The sequence below is a fragment of the Cupressus sempervirens genome, chromosome 9 (genome assembly GCF_028749045.1).
Source record: "Cupressus sempervirens isolate cs-2001-9-10 chromosome 9, ASM2874904v1, whole genome shotgun sequence".
Lineage (NCBI taxonomy): Eukaryota > Viridiplantae > Streptophyta > Pinopsida > Cupressales > Cupressaceae > Cupressus > Cupressus sempervirens.
In genome coordinates, this window is record NC_143126.1 from 76,811,532 (window position 1) to 76,827,618 (window position 16,087).

Consider the following 16,087-nt stretch of genomic DNA (forward strand, 5'->3'; position numbering starts at 1 on the left):
CACAAGATGTCAAACGTGTATCAAATAAAGATAAGTTGTGCATTCAAAAAATTGTCAGAAACAGGTATATTTACTTTTATGATGTATATTCAAGTAGAAGGTAAGATTAATTGAGTTGTAACATTGTTACAGTTATTTTTTTAAAGCAACTCTTATCGTCAATATAACTGGGAACCAGTTAGATAGGTTGATTTTCTAACTGAACGTGGAATATATTAATTTGTGATCGAGAGATTTTTATGATGGAATTGATATTTCAATCTTTCATTTATAAAAATAATGATTATGAGCATATCTTTTACTCTTATGTTATTTCCACAGTTAAGCAATCGAAAAAAATGAATGTTACAGTGGTATTTATGCCCCAAAATATAACAATGGTATCTGATGCCCTAAACGATTCAATGGTAATTGATGCCCTAAATGATCCAGTGGTATTTGAAGCCCTAAATGATACAGTGGTATCCGATGCCCTAAACGATTCAATAATAATTGATGTCATAAATGGTACAGTGGTATCTGAAGCCCTAAATGATATAGTGATATTTGATGCCCTAAATGATATAGTGGTATCTAATGCCCTAAATGATCCAATGGTAATCGATGCCTTGATTGATACAATGGTATGTGATGCTCTAAATAATATAGTGATATTTGATGGTAATCATCATTTGATTTTGGTATAGTGGTATTTAATGGTAATAATCATTTGATTTTGATATAGTGGTTTTTGATGGTAATTGTCAATTTATCCTAAGTGATATTTGTGGACTAATCTGGGTGACTGCAGAAGCATCCCTACAATGATTTCTCAATTCAAATTCCATGGTATGTAGATTTTAATTTCCATAGTAAATTTATTGATGGTGTCTTTTTTTTAGATGTTAGTTATGAGTTTTCTGTTTTAAGTAATTGTAACTATTAATCTCATTCACACAAACATAACCGATATAACTGTCTTCCTACGAAAATGAACTAATAACTGTATTTTTTTTAATATGTTAGTTGTTAATTAAGACCTGAAAAAAGTGGTCGTTACAATATTCATTACAGTTGAGTCAGGAAATTCTCCCCAGGCAAGATTCAATTCATGCATTTGTGCTTTCCCGTGGTCTTACTTGCAAGATTAATATTACGCTGATATTGGAGATGTTTTCTTGTGCGATATCGCACATGTATTCATTATTTGGTAGGAAAGTCTATTCACGATTCATACATGCCTTTTATGCAACTGTGTACTCTCCCTATGATAAAAACTTCAATCGGTCTAGCTTTACTGTCCATCACTCTTATCAATTTGTGTTTCCATCGATTAATTTTGTATGTCTTTGTCTTTCATCGGGTGCATGTTCTTCATTGCTTTTTCATATTTCAATGCCTACAAGTATCAAGCGATGAGTACATTGATGGGATAGTGATAAGACAGAATTGTTTCTCCATGGCCTTCAATCATTGAGTCCAACCTTCCATACAACTTGAGTGATAGTGGATTTTGTTCTCGACATTCATATGGTCATTAGTAGTGGGTCACCGTGTGAGTCAAGAAGACCAATGCTACACAACTATCTTTGATTGAGACATTTCATTTATGGATATGTTATGAGGAGTTGGATGCTTCAACGACACGAAGAGTGATACAAGCATTATCACTATACTTATCATTCATGGTTGAGAGTTCCAATAACATCATTCAACAAAAAAAATTAGGATCGTTTTATTGCAGGATAGTGATGGGCATCTACGACGAAAGTTTGGGAGCGGGCAACCAACATCATTGGATATTGTTGAGACTCATCACTAACAAAGATGGAGTTAAAGTTCAACTGTTGAAAGAACTTGCTTCCATTCCTCTCTTGGTATATGACATGTTCACTTTGTCATTTTTTTGGTGGTAACAGTTTCTCTTTCTCAATCTTTCGGGTTATTATTGTTTTATTTTTTTATATAACTATCGTCTCTTTTGAGCAATGGAGAAAAGCATATCAGAGTTCAGCTTTGTCAAGGATGGCCACACGTGCTGCCAGATCTCTTGCAAATTATGATTACTGGACGTGGAAAACAATTTTTGTGCATCCAAAGATAACTATTATACTGAGAATAGTGAATGTTGTGTAATAATTTTTTATTTTTTTTATTTTTCTTCCATAAGTTGTGAAAGTTGTTAGTAGTGGAGAGAGGAAGATTTATGCTGAAGTGTCTTCTAGTTTGTAGCAAGAGGACTACAATGATTGTTGAATGGACTTTGTTTGACATCAACATAGAGATTAGCATTACTCTTGTAGAGTTTATAATTTTTGTTTATATAACTTCAAATAATATACTTATTGTATCAATATTTCTTATATGATAGATTGATCTTAATCTCTCTATATTGCTGATGCAACAAGATAAGGATTATAGCTCCAGAAGGAGATGTTGAGCTTTAGAGGGAGTTTTTTCGCTTCAGAGGGAAGCTTTATAATTAAGAGGGAGTGTTTATGAAATCCCCTTCACTCTCATATATGCTTGTGATGCTTATGATATTTGTAAAATTTGAGACTTAAATTGAATTAAGTCTTGTTTTTATAATGTCTATTTCTATTCTTGGGTAAATAAATGAGATTGTAAGATCAGCTATGTAACTCTATCACCATATGATAGTAAACATCATGTTGAAAGAGTCCATGATGTCATCATGTTGAGAGATTCTGTGATGGGAGTTGGATGTCGTGTTGAGAGATTCCATGACAATTCACATTGAGAGAGTCCGTGATTAAAGGCTTAGTTGTGAGTCTTACAAATCTTTTCATGTTGAGTGATACCATGAATATGAGTAATTGTGACAGGGTTTCATGTTGAGTGATTCCATGAATATGATTGATTCTTACAAGTTTTTATGAATCTTATAGGATATAAGGGATGAGATTTTATCATTAACATTTTGATTGCAGTCTTGTGTGATCGTTCAGCTAAAGATCTCTCTCTAGCTAAGAGGGAGTGTTGAAGATGGTAGCTGCAACAGAGATCTTTATCTCTGGAAATATGAATGTTATTACCGTTATTGCTACGCTCAGCTGAAAATGACACTTATATTTAATTTGTAATATTAAATGTAAAGGACACGTGTCATTCACATGCATTGAGGCATGAATATTCGAAGAGTTATAATTAATTATAAGAGCTATGGGAATCTCAAGAGACCTTTGGTTATAATGTGAATAGTCTCTCCTATTGTTATATATTTGCATCAAGCGAATGATATTGTACACTTGAACATTTCATTATCAATAAAAATATACTTTTGTTCTGTGGCTGGATTTTTCCCTTCATTCTCAAAGGATTTTCCTAGGATATTTCTGGAGTTATTTGTTTCAATTTTGTCTCTTTCTTATTGCTGGTTATCTTCATAGTTTTCTGGGCTCTAGTTTTAACATCACTTGCCCCAAGTTAAGTCTAAAATAAGGGATATTACAATGGTATTAGAGTGTTCTATCCCACCTGGATACATTTCCCCGATTTTCTCACAAACAAATTTCAGCATATAAACAGATATTTTATGCAAATAAAAACAGCAAATGCTCAAATAACAATCTCAGAAACAATTATTGCATTATAACATTCAGCAATACAATAACTTCATACATATTCCAATCTTAGATACAGAAAATACAGACAGATTGGTCAAATAAAAAGAACCTGAAATGCAAGGTGAACTCTGTCAATAATCCACTCTAAAGATGAACTACGTTTCTGTCCAATCCACTAGAAGCCTATGTTTCCATCCTTGGGTTTCAGCAAGAAAAAGATGGAAGCTTCTCAAAATTCTCCAAATAGAAACAAAAAATCAATCAGAAATCCAAGCTTACCAAAATGAAGTCTCCATTCTTCTTTGAAGGATCTGTCTTGTGACTCTTCAACTTCCAATTGTCTTCCATCTTCATTCCCTTTTTGTACCTGCTAGATGTTGAAAAGATTGATGTCTTCTTGCCCTACTTTCATTCCAATGCAAAATAAACTTCATTTCCAACCTTGTATTGCCAATTCAATTGTTTGCAAGTTCAGGGAATGTTGGGAAGAATTTAGGGTGTAGTTGGGCTCCATTCTAGGTTTTGGCAGAAATCAAGCCCTCCATGGGCTCACACTTGCGGAATTTGCAGCCCTCTTGGGCTCAATTGAGTGGAAGTCCTTAGTCACTTGGGCTCCATTATAACCTGATCAGAATTTGTAGCTTTGTTGGGCTCATCAACTGGAATTCGGTGTGGTCTCAGGCTCCAAATCAAGCTGAGTGAAATCTAGGGCCCACTTGGGCACCATTCAAGTCTCCTTGGGCTTCATTTGAATGATAGCAGAAATTCACTCGTGCTTGGGCTCATGTTGCAAATGTTGGGCAGTATTTGACTTCCCATTGGGCTCAGCTATCCAATACTTAGAAATCTGGTTGTACTTGGGCTCAAGTGATGTCTTGGCAGAAATTGGCATGGTCTTGGGCTCCAAAACTTGTAGAAATCTCAGCCTCCCTTGAGCTCATGCGTCATGGTCTCTACTTATCCATATGCTGATCACTATCCTGCAACACTGCAGACTTATGCGGTATAGTCACTAATATTGCCGTACATTGTTTCTACCTTACTTCTCTCCGAATACTCCCCCAAGTAATAGATTTCTAGTCATCTCCCTGCTAGTGTAGCTGGCATGGCTATTTTTGTAACAGCGAATCTCCTGATATCTTTGTTGCGTAATAGGGATTGATGTGTGATTATATTTAATGCCAAGCGTTCGTTGATATAAAACCAACACCTTTGATAATCGATATTTTGTACATTTTTTGATATATAATAAATATATTATTACATTAATTTATATTATAGTTTATTTATTATTTATCTATTTAATATCTCAATTATTATTTTTTATTAAATCTTGTGTAATTTCTTCTAAGATAGTATATCAGATATTATATATATTAAAAATATAATAAGTAAGATTATAATATTATTATCTATTTATAGAATATTACAATTATATTGTTTATTCATTCGTATATTTTACTATTATTATTTATCTATTAAATTTTGTCTTTATTATTTGTTTCTTATTAAATCTAATCTTTAGAATGGATGATGTGATTAGGGTTTCAAATCAGGGATGTGACAAAAACCCTTTTATGAGAAAAATCCCTTACTCCAAAAGTCGCCCAATATATTGTTTATTAATCAACAAATTAAAATACACTTGCAAAGCAAGTTTCTCAAAGCTGTATCACCAATGGAGATCCAGAGGCAAAATCAACAGCTATTAGAGTTCTCGAATGCACTCATTCATCAACAATAACCATACTTTAATTGCAATGTTGAGACAACATTTTCCTAACAATTGAAGTGATGGTGCTACTGGTTTTCAGATTGAGTCGTATTACATGTATCCCCAATGGTTTATTCTTCTAAAAAATGGAAATCTAGACAATGTGTATGTAATAAGATTTCTTTAACTATCAGAAAGGTTAGGAGTAAAAAAGAGGAGAAACCATTCCGGTTAAAAATTTAATTGTCTTTGATCTTTTAGGAAGAAGGCAGTGAACCGCACTAATAATATTGGACCAATCACCCCACACAATGCAGTTACCAAGTTTTACAAGGTTATCATTTCTTACAACATTTCCATAAAATTGACATTTCTTGTTTCTTTTTTCACTTCTTTGTTTTAACACACAAAACAAGTGTTTTACAATGTTTCTCACACCTCCATTACCTATATTAACTTAAACCATTAATCCATTTGATCTTATGGACACCAATTCATTCTTTGTCATTTCAACTTAAATAAAAACTATAAGAAATTAGCTACTACTAATAATTCAACAAAAAAACTTGCTGAAAAAAATCAAGAAGAAAATTAGGAAAGATATCCATTCAGATAAGAGAAGTCTAGTCAAGACAAAGCGCACACATTATACAGGCAAGAAAAAACATAAAACTGCTTTATCAAACCCATGTTACCTGAGAAAGGTATCCATCCATGCTTATGGCTTCTAAGTCATCCTTCTCCATTGTATCTTTATAGATGCCATCCTCCCAAGGGCTGCCAAAAGCATTAATTATTCACCTCCCAGAATTCAAAGAGAGAATTGAAGTAGTTATATGTAGTGAGTAATTTCTTCTCTAAATGGGGAAAATACGTTAAATAACTTTCACAGTTCACTATAATTCACAGAACTGGCCAATAAAGCATAGTAAACCTGTTATGTCACTACCATCATGATTGATCAGATTTAGTTGCCACTACAATAGTATTTACACATATAACATTAAATAATAGCCAATAATCAACATTCTATTACCTTTCTAATATAATCCCACAGAATGTTCTAATTTAGAAAACACATTGTAAAAGATCAATGAGGTAATATTAAATATGTTTTTCAAATGTTTGCAATGCATTTGCAAGCTTCACAAATATAGCTGGAAAATAAAAGATGCATAAAAGTTTGGATTTAAAAATTTGAGGATTGATGTGTAGCTGCGGAAAGTTGAAACAGTTAATTAATCAAAAAAGTATTATTATTAGCAACTCAAGAAAGCAAATTTCTTTAAGTTTGGGATTACAAAATTTACTCACTATATATCATGTTTGCTTTTATTATGTACTTGTGGGATAAAACTCAACTAGAGTTCTTTCTATTGTTTTGACATAGATGGGCAGCCTAAGTGAGTCATTCAACTTTCGGAAGAAATTTTAAAGATGCATATTATGGAAAATTGAAATAAATTAAAGAATTATTCACATCAGTCAAAAGTCGTACAATAAATTTGGTGCAGTGCACCAAGACACTTGCTTTAGATTTTGGTTTTCATGTTTGTTTTCACCTACTTAGGCTATAATAAACAAACCTTGGATGAAAAGTCCATGGTTGTCAATGCAAAATACCATTTTGTATGTCTATGGCACTTTATGCAATTTATAAACAAAGGTTGCTCATTAGGCAAATCTAGGTTTTTTAATGTTTTTCGTCAAGCAAGCCTAGGATTAAGTGGTTTTAGTTGGTTTTAGGTATATCAAAACCTTTTCCAAGTCCTTGAAATGAATTCAAGTGGAAAATGCAAAAATTGCACTTCTTGTGCAAAATTGCAATATTGTAGAAGTTGCTCAAAAATGCAACTTAGTGGCAAATGGGTTATAACTATTCAAAACTTGGTTGTAACCGTTTGAATAGACATAGGAGAGATAAATACCTCATTTGTGAGGTCTAGCGGGCATTAATATACGGATTGGAAGAAGTTACAAAGAATAAAATTCAGTTTGGGGTCATTTTCTCTATTCTTTGGATGTTGCCCGTACTATACGGATTGTCAGACCAGATCTGATGGATGTTTGAGATAGAGTTTTGAATCAGCTTTCATTTTCTTTTGGTCTCATCTTTCTAAGTGCTTTCTTGTTCAATTTATTGCATTTTTAGTGAAGCAAGGTCTTTAGGACAACATTTTGGTGCATTCAGCAAAGATGGGCCTCTAACTGCAATCTCCCTGGTTGGAATTTCATGGCCACTTGGGAAATGGTAATTAGTAGGGTCCTATTGAAGATTCTAGAGTTCCAAAACTGGAGGATGTGTTTCGCAATTTTTCCAACCAAGCCCTAGGTCAAGTGCCTTGAGGGATTTGACCTTTTGTAGCGTGTTGTTTGGTGAGTGGCAGGAGTTTGGCACTTGGTGAAGGGCTGAGCATTGGAAATAAGATATTTTCGTGTTGTTAATCATTCCGAAGTATTGAGTTTATTTCCATGACCCCATTTCCTACTGGTTGCTTTGTAAACCAAGCCTAACTTGATCAAGTAGGTCTCTGTTGCCTAGTAAAGGAAAGGGAATGCTGGAGTGGGACTAGAACTTGGTGCTTTGATGTTTGAAGGAACTTTGAAAAGGGTATTCAAAAACCTGATTTGTTTTGGGTCTTGTTTGCAACTTTGTAAACATAGATCCAAAAAAGCCATTTCAGGAGAGCTAGAAGGGGCTTATGGGGATACTAGGCCAAATTGGGGTTTGAGGCTAAGTGTCTGACTCAAACCAGTGGTGTAGTCTATGTTAACTAAGTGCCCTAATTTCATTTAAAACCTTAAAACCCTTAGGACAAACTTCTATGGTGTTTCCCTAGTATTAACCTAGTTGAGGGATATTGGTGCAAAACCCATAAAGTGGGCAAGATTGCTTCTTGGTGAAGTTGGAGAGTGTGTTTCTTTGATCCATTGGAGGATTGGAGGGTGCTGAAAGCTTGTAAGAAGGTTGAAGAGTTGATAACCAATTGGTTGACTTCAAGAGTGGGAAGCCCATTTGAAGCTTCTTAGTTGTGCTCCCTGCATCAAAATTCCATCAAAGAACTAAAATAGTGCAAATGTTTTAAGGGAGCCTATAGAGATAATAGGAATTCAATTCTATTTATAATAATATAACATGCACATGTACATCTCTATTTTTCTGTCAATGAATATATACATATTCATGGCATAAATATATTTCCAGAGAAGTGTGCAAATGGAATTCAATTACCCAAGTCAAAGATGGAAAAACCTAGGCAAAAGCTTGAAAAACAAAGAAATGATACTCAATTAAAAGAATACAGAAAACTATTTTAGTTATTTCATGTCAAAACAGCATGTAGAGATTGAAATGAACACTGTAAGCTCTAAACACGACAAATTCAAAGAGTGAGTGGGTGTTACTGTATTATTTAAAATGGGCTTATCATAAAACAAGTGTGTGATGCTGTCATGGAGCACAACCTTTTATTTTAGGGGAAACACTATGCTTTTTCAGCTAAAACCTTATTACACTCTTAAATAAAAGAAAATATCTCAATAGAACGTAGATTTTTAATCCTAGAAAAAATTCACTCAAAGTAAAAATTTTTAAAAAATTGGCAACATCCCATTGGGACTTTCTCCCAAGAGAGATTTTTAAAATACCCTAGTAACTTGAAGAAGGGGATAAGCCCAAAACATTATATCTTATAGCCACCCCAAAAAGTTCAAGGAAGAAATAGAGAAAACTATTAATGAGCTTCTTGAAATGGTCACATTCAACCCAATTCTAGTCCCTTTGCCTCCTCCATGGTTCTAGAAAAAAATAAGGACAGCACTATGAGAATGTGTATAGATTATAGATCTTTGCACAAGAAAATTTTAAAACAACTTTATCACATTCCTAGAATCAACAAACTAATTGATGAACTTCACGAAGTAGTATATTTCTTAAATACGTTCGGGGTAACAATAAATCAGGGTAAGAGAAGAAGTCCCTATAATAGCTTTGGATGTCATTTTGTACACTTCGAGTTTCTTGTCTTAGCTTTACAACTAACCAACACTTGTGCTACTCTCCAATCAGTATGAACCACATTTTTAGGAAACAATTGAGGAAAAACATTTTAACATACAACAAAACTTAGGACGAATATTTAAGACACATAAACAAAGTGCTGGGAATACTTGGACAACAATCACTATTTTCCAAGCTATCCAAGTGTGATTTTAGAAACTTAAGGAAGTAATGAGCTCCTGTCCCGTTTTGAAATTTTGCACTGTTCATTAACACTTAAGTTGGAAGGTGATGCTTCTAGGGAAGGCATTTGAGCAGTGTCAAAGCAAAAGAAACATCCTATAGCCTTCAAAGTAGAAAACTAAAGGAGTTATTCCATATATGATAAGAAGATGCTAGCAATCGTGCATGCTTCAGCTAAATTTAGACAATACTTAGTTTTTGGGAGGTTCGTTGTAAAAACCGAGCATGATAGCTTAAGATTGTCCCTAAATCAAAAAAATTTAAATGATAGACAATAGAAATGGGTGAGTAAAATACAAGCCTTCGATATCTAATGCATCAAAGGAAAAAATAACATTCTAATAGATGCACTATCCCGTAAACCTTGCTTGTGCTTCATAACCAGCATCTCTCTGGACTGGAAATTCACTTATTGCTGAATACACCAAAGCTCCACAGGCCAGTGGCATCCTAGAAGGGAATATACAAAATGATGAATATAAGGAATTGGAAGAAGGTAGAATTCATCGTATACAAACATAAAATATACCTCGCACTAGGATCGAAGATGAAGGAGAAGATCATTAGAGAATACCATGACAACTCCTTAGCTCGCCACCAAGGATACTATACAACTTACAAGGAAGGAAAAAATATTACTCTCGGAAAGGTTTCGAGAAAGATACCCTTAAAAATATTAAAAAACTTGACTTGGCAAAGGAACAGAGCAGAACAAACCTATCTAGTAGGCCTCTTACTACCTGTACCCATTCCTTCCAAAAAATGGGAAAGTATTAATATGGATTTCATAACCGGGCTTAACAAAATACAAGGCAAGGGTTGCCTATATGTGGCAGTGGATCGCCTTACAAAATACTTACACTTCATGGCCATACCCATAGACTATAAAGCTCCTCTAGTGCTAGATGTTTTCTTCAAGGAAATTTTCACATTACATGGCCTACCTAACAACGTTATCAGCAACAAAAACAACCGATTCCTTAGATTTTCACAGCAAGAATTTTTCCAACTAAGAGGGATAGAACTCACACCGAGCACAAGCTATCACACCAAACACAAGTTAACCAGCAAGGATAGAACTCACATAAAAAACAAGTTATCACACCAAGCACAAGCTATCACACCAAGCACAAGTTAACCAGCAAGGATAGAACTCACATAAAAAACAAGTTATCACACCAAGCACAAGCTATCTTACTAACGTGCGGTTAGAATAAGGCAGCTATTAATCAATTAATACATAAACCAGCAATTCGCTTATACACTATGATCCATGTAAAAGGCAGCAATCAACTAAAGCAGCGATTAATTATATATAAGAGGTGGTTAATCATTCCTAAGCACCAGAAAATCCTCCAAAGGGTCACGTGTCTTATCAAACAATAATAGTAAGCACTAGTTAGTTTGGAAGGGTTGTGATTAAGTTAAGAAGGTATGCCTCATTTATGAGAAAATGCATACCTGTGAGAGAGTGGTGATTCTTAATTCGTTTCTTTAAGGATATATAAGGTGAATCGCTTCATTCGAAAGGGGCATCAAATAATCAAGAAAGATCAAACAAGTGCACTATTGAGTTCAAGACATTTACATTTCAGAATTGGGCAATCTAGTGAAATCATAAATATTGTGGTATGCAGTACATAAGATGTTGTCCAACTTAATATTTTGTGAATTTGGTGTAGTTAATGATGGTGAAATACTAACCAATTGAGATTAAAATCTACTTGTTATCCTACAAACAATCATGTGGAGTTAAGAATGTATGCCTCATTTATGAGAAAATGTATACCTTGAGAGAGTGGTGATTCTTAATTCCTTTCTTGAAGGATATACAAGGTGAATCACTTCATTCGAAAGGGGCATTAAATGATCAAGAAAGATCAAACAAGTACATTGTTGAGTTAAAGAGATTTGCATTTCAGAATAGAGCCATCTAGCAATATCATAAATATTGTGGTATGCAATATATAAGATGTTGTCTAACTTAATATTTTATGAATTCGTTATAGTTAATGATGGTGAAATACTAACCAATTTAGATTAAAATCTACTTGTTATCCTACAAACAATTATGTGGAGGTGAGTAAGGAAACACGAGGAAGAACAAATGGATTTCCCTTCTAAGTATGGTACACCATGGTGAACGGATGGCATCTTGCCATAGGTGGACCAAGGAGGAGTGTTGTCCCTAAGGTATGGACTGGGGTAAGTACCCAAAATTTGGGAACTCCACGTCACCAAATGAAATCGTCAAAAGTAAAAAACCCGTCAAATAAAAGCCACGTCATGTAGGTCTATCCCTTCATGTATTCTGAGTTTATGCATTTACACATTGCAACTTTATTACATATTCACGAGGCATTTATGGTTATTAAGCATTCACGAGCAGAGATAAACGCACAGCAAAAGTTTTGAAGGCAGACAAACGCATAGCAAGGGTTTCTGATCGAACACAAACAAAGACGTGATCTCAGAAACGCAGGCAAGGACGTTCTAAATTTTAATATTTCCAATCATTCGTTTATAAACTAACATAAACAAGAGCCGGCACAATTAATTTTAATTTATAAGGTATATACTAGTAAGTTTAGACTATCGTAAATATTCATTATCAAAATTTGATTTTATTAATTTAAAAAGTAATATTAAAAAACTAAAAAGCTTAATACTAATGTTATTTTTAATTTTTAATGTAGGCATCGTTAGTATACATTGCAATGTTATATTTATTTTGTTGTTATTATTATTAGTCCCTGCCTATATATAGGCAGAGAACTAATGTTCCCGGTGGCACCTGTCTATTAATTTATAATCTAAAAACATTTCAAATCTCTAATGTTTAAAAAGATCTATTTTTAAAATCAATTTTTATGTGTTAATTTCTTTTTTCTGATTGGATGAGTCTTTTTTCCCAAGGGTTTAATTGTTTTTAAATTTAGAAAAATAATAGAAATTCAGATCTCTCCAGAACATTCCATTTTTCACTCTATCAATTTAAAAAAAACATAAAAATTAAATAGTGGCGGTGACCGACTGCAATTAGGGAGAACTGTGTAAAGGTTTTCGTCTACTAGCGGATCCGCAACAGGGTTTGATTATTGTCGGAAGTCTGAGGAAAAATTCTGCAATTTTAGGGGTGGAATCTTTGACAAATTCAGAAATAGAAGCAATGGTGCAGGAAGGAGATTTAGACGGCGACAGAGCTCTGAATGAGCATGAATTTTGCGTTCTGATGGTTCGCCTTAGCCCTTATTTCATGGCGAGGGCCGAGAATTGGCTCGAGGAAGCCCTACTCGATGAATTGGAAGAAACTCTGAAAGATTATAAATCTTAAAATATAGAAAAAGATAAGTTTGTTTGCATAGTATTTTTTTCTCTCCCTTTCATTCCTGTTTTTTGAGATGTGAAAGGTAACGTCTGCATCAAAAGCTGCATAAGGATTTTTTTTGTCCTAAATTGAAGAAAGCTTATAAAAACTTTATATGCGAAATGAATAGCAGTCTAGAAAGAGACTGTACAAGATACAAAATAAGATACTACATCACCGAAATCATCAGGTAGTCAATTCTGGAGAGTTAACATCAGCTAGATAATACCCTAGTCAATTTGTTATCAAATGATGGGGTATAGACTTGGCATATGAATTATTTGACAAAATCTCATTTACAAATGTGACTCCATAGATTGATGATTGCTGGATTTGCACATTGAATTCTTAAAAAGACTTTAGAAACTTTCAACTACGTGCATTTTAGAAACTTACAGAAGATATGGCTGAACAAATCAAAGGGATTTCATCTCATCGAATGCATTGACAACAAGATTCGCCGAAAATGGATTGCTGAACCAAATTTGTAGAAGCCTTCAAAAAATGGATTGATTGATATGATTACACATGTAAAATCATAAAGAACGAGTCTGGATTGTTTAATGGAAGGCTTCAGAATACATGACGCACCCCAATTGTTTGACAGAATGCCTATAAAGATGTCGCATTGGGAGATACCATGCATGCAAAATATCCGTGTCACAAGTTTATTGAAAGGGTTTAGAACCTCCAGAGAAATAAAATTGATAGTGGTCAATCCAAATTTCGCAATGGGGTCATTGTGGTCAATCCAAATTTCAAATAATACAAAACTATGGAACCATAGATGATGACGTTGTAAACTGTTTGACGGAATGCCTCAATTTGATGCCGCAACTTCTGCAAAAGTAATGAACCCAATGTGAAAGCTTCGAAGCATAGACACGATGTTTTATGGAAAGGTCTCCAAATTTTTAAGCAAATGTAGTGGCACAAACAGTGCCAATTTCTTAACATTTGTCAAAAGCCTGTTGCGATAGAATGAGAGCTTTGGAACGAGATATTAAAATATATCAGTGGGTGAAGCTGAATATAAAATGGGGAAGCATAGATAATGCATTGAATTGTTTGTTAGAAAGCCTAAATGACAACGCATTTGAATTGTTGGACAAAATGCTTCGGAGATGTCATCTTAGGGAATGAAAGGATATGATCGATTGTGAAATATACACAATTGATTTGTCCTAAAAGGTTTGAGAAACTTCGAAGTACTGGCCACACTAAAATGGGAAGCTTTCAAGCAAAATAAAGGGTTTTGTTCGTCGGCGGATCTAGAACGGGGTTTGATTACCATCGAAATTCTGAGGAAAAATTATGCTATTTAAGGGGTGAAATCTTTGACAGATTCGGAAATAGAAGCGATGGTGCAAGAGGGAGATTTGCGAAATGATGGAGTCTTAAATGGTTCGGCCCGTAAATCTAAAAAGGTCAAGAGAAGTTGAATAGTTGTGTGATCATAAGCCTTCATGTCTCAACAGTCTCCGCTGTGAAAACCAATCAACACAGTCACAAAGAGTAGCATCCTTTCTTTTGTATTTCGAATCTCAGAGCACAACTAGACCCTTGAAAGATTTCAATTTCACCAGACTATTTCAGCAACACTCTGAATGAATAATATTTTCTAAAGCTAAAACTAAACTTACAATATGTTTATTAAAATCACTACATTATGATAACAAAAAATATCCTATAAATAATATTAAAAATTTAAACTCTATTAATATATTAATTTCTAATTTTACAAATTGGAAAAAATATTTTAAAAATGAAACCATTTTTCTTCCTATTTTGAATTGAAGTATAAAAAAGTTGAGGAAACATTTATACATCAAATAAAAATGCATATCTTACCAAATGGGCATTTAATATATGTCCACATGGATTGCTATTGATTCAATACTATGACCAAAAAAGTATGCCTCTCAAATTAAGTCAACACTATGGCACTCGCTAAATCATCAGATATTTGTACCCGCTAGCAGTGCCCATTTCCCATCCTTCATTACACCAACTATTGAACGGGTCCTTAATCAATTTGTATGGAACCACTCTCCACTATCAACAGATCATTAGAATTTTCTGAAATTATAATGCAAGTTATAAATTGGGGAATTGTTGGTTAGTACACTTTAACTAGAGATGAGCTATTTATTCAATAGGCAGGCACTTTGACTCTTCTAGATCTCTTGTTATTAAAGTAGGTATTGTATTACTAATAATAAGTTCAACAATTAGTACTAAGTTTAACTATTTGTACTATTAAGTTTGAACTATTAAGTTATTAAATAAATAAAAATTTAAAAAGTAAAACTAAAAATTATAATATTAAAATAATAAAGTTGTAAACAGTTAACATTTGAAAATTTATTTATTGTTAATTATTATTTAAGTAATACTAATAATATTAACAAGTCATAAATATTAGAAATCCATAAATTATTTAATATTTATATTAATTATTTACAAAAAAATCAGACTGTTATTAACAGCATCATAGGCTATAGCCTAGAAGTGTCATTAATTTTTTTTATGGAATTCCGAATTTTATTGTTTGAAAATTGACACTAACAATGTAATTTTTTTCCATTGTCAGACGGAAGAAAGCAAGGGTTGTATCCTTTGTGGAAATATGTTGATCATGTTGCAGGGCCAAAGGGTTCGAGTGGATCAGCCAATGTCAAATGTAAACTTTGTCTTTTGGGATGGAAAGGTTCTTATATGAGAGTGATGACTCACTTCCTTCACCTATATGGGGTAGGTGTTGATCCTTGTACAAATGAGGTGGAATGGTATGATGCTATAAGTGGGCAAGAAAGGGCTGGGGGGAAGGTTGTTAATAAGAACTCTCATACTTCAACAACAGGGCCTATACAGAGTCAGCATAGAGATTCAAATGTGGATGTCTCATCTACAGATGTAACAGCGGACCATGCTCACAAAAGACCACACATTGGTAGCTCAAACCAAATTATAAGATTGTTTGATGTGCAAGGTCAATATGCGATTAATGCAGCAATTGCACGATTGTTTTAAACAAATGGAATAGCATTTAATGTTGCTCATTCCCCTTTCTACACTAAGATGGTCGAAGCTATCCATCATGCCCCATTAGGGTATAAACCACCTGGATATTAAAAGCTTCACGCTACTTCACTTGATAAAGAAAAAACTAGATTAGATGAACAAACTACACCAAT

At 33.8% G+C, this 16,087-nt stretch overlaps 2 protein-coding genes across 5 annotated transcripts in view; one reads left to right on the plus strand and one right to left on the minus strand.

Annotated features, from left to right (window-relative positions):
* Positions 1-16,087, minus strand: part of LOC149537691 (mitochondrial Rho GTPase 1-like) — a 126,776-nt gene that overhangs the window by 71,262 nt on the left and 39,427 nt on the right. For all 4 annotated transcript variants that reach the window (XM_089799032.1, XM_089799034.1, XM_089799033.1 and 1 more), the window contains one exon: positions 5,976-6,057. In XM_089799032.1, the coding sequence (XP_089655158.1) occupies positions 5,976-6,057 (82 nt within the window). The remainder of the gene's footprint in view (positions 1-5,975; positions 6,058-16,087) is intronic.
* Positions 9,804-12,857, plus strand: LOC149537692 (calcium-binding protein KIC-like). The gene is made up of 4 exons (XM_089800178.1): positions 9,804-9,807; positions 9,909-10,019; positions 12,220-12,224; positions 12,567-12,857. The coding sequence occupies exons 1-4, from the start codon at positions 9,804-9,806 to the stop codon at positions 12,855-12,857; spliced, it is 411 nt and encodes a 136-aa protein (XP_089656304.1).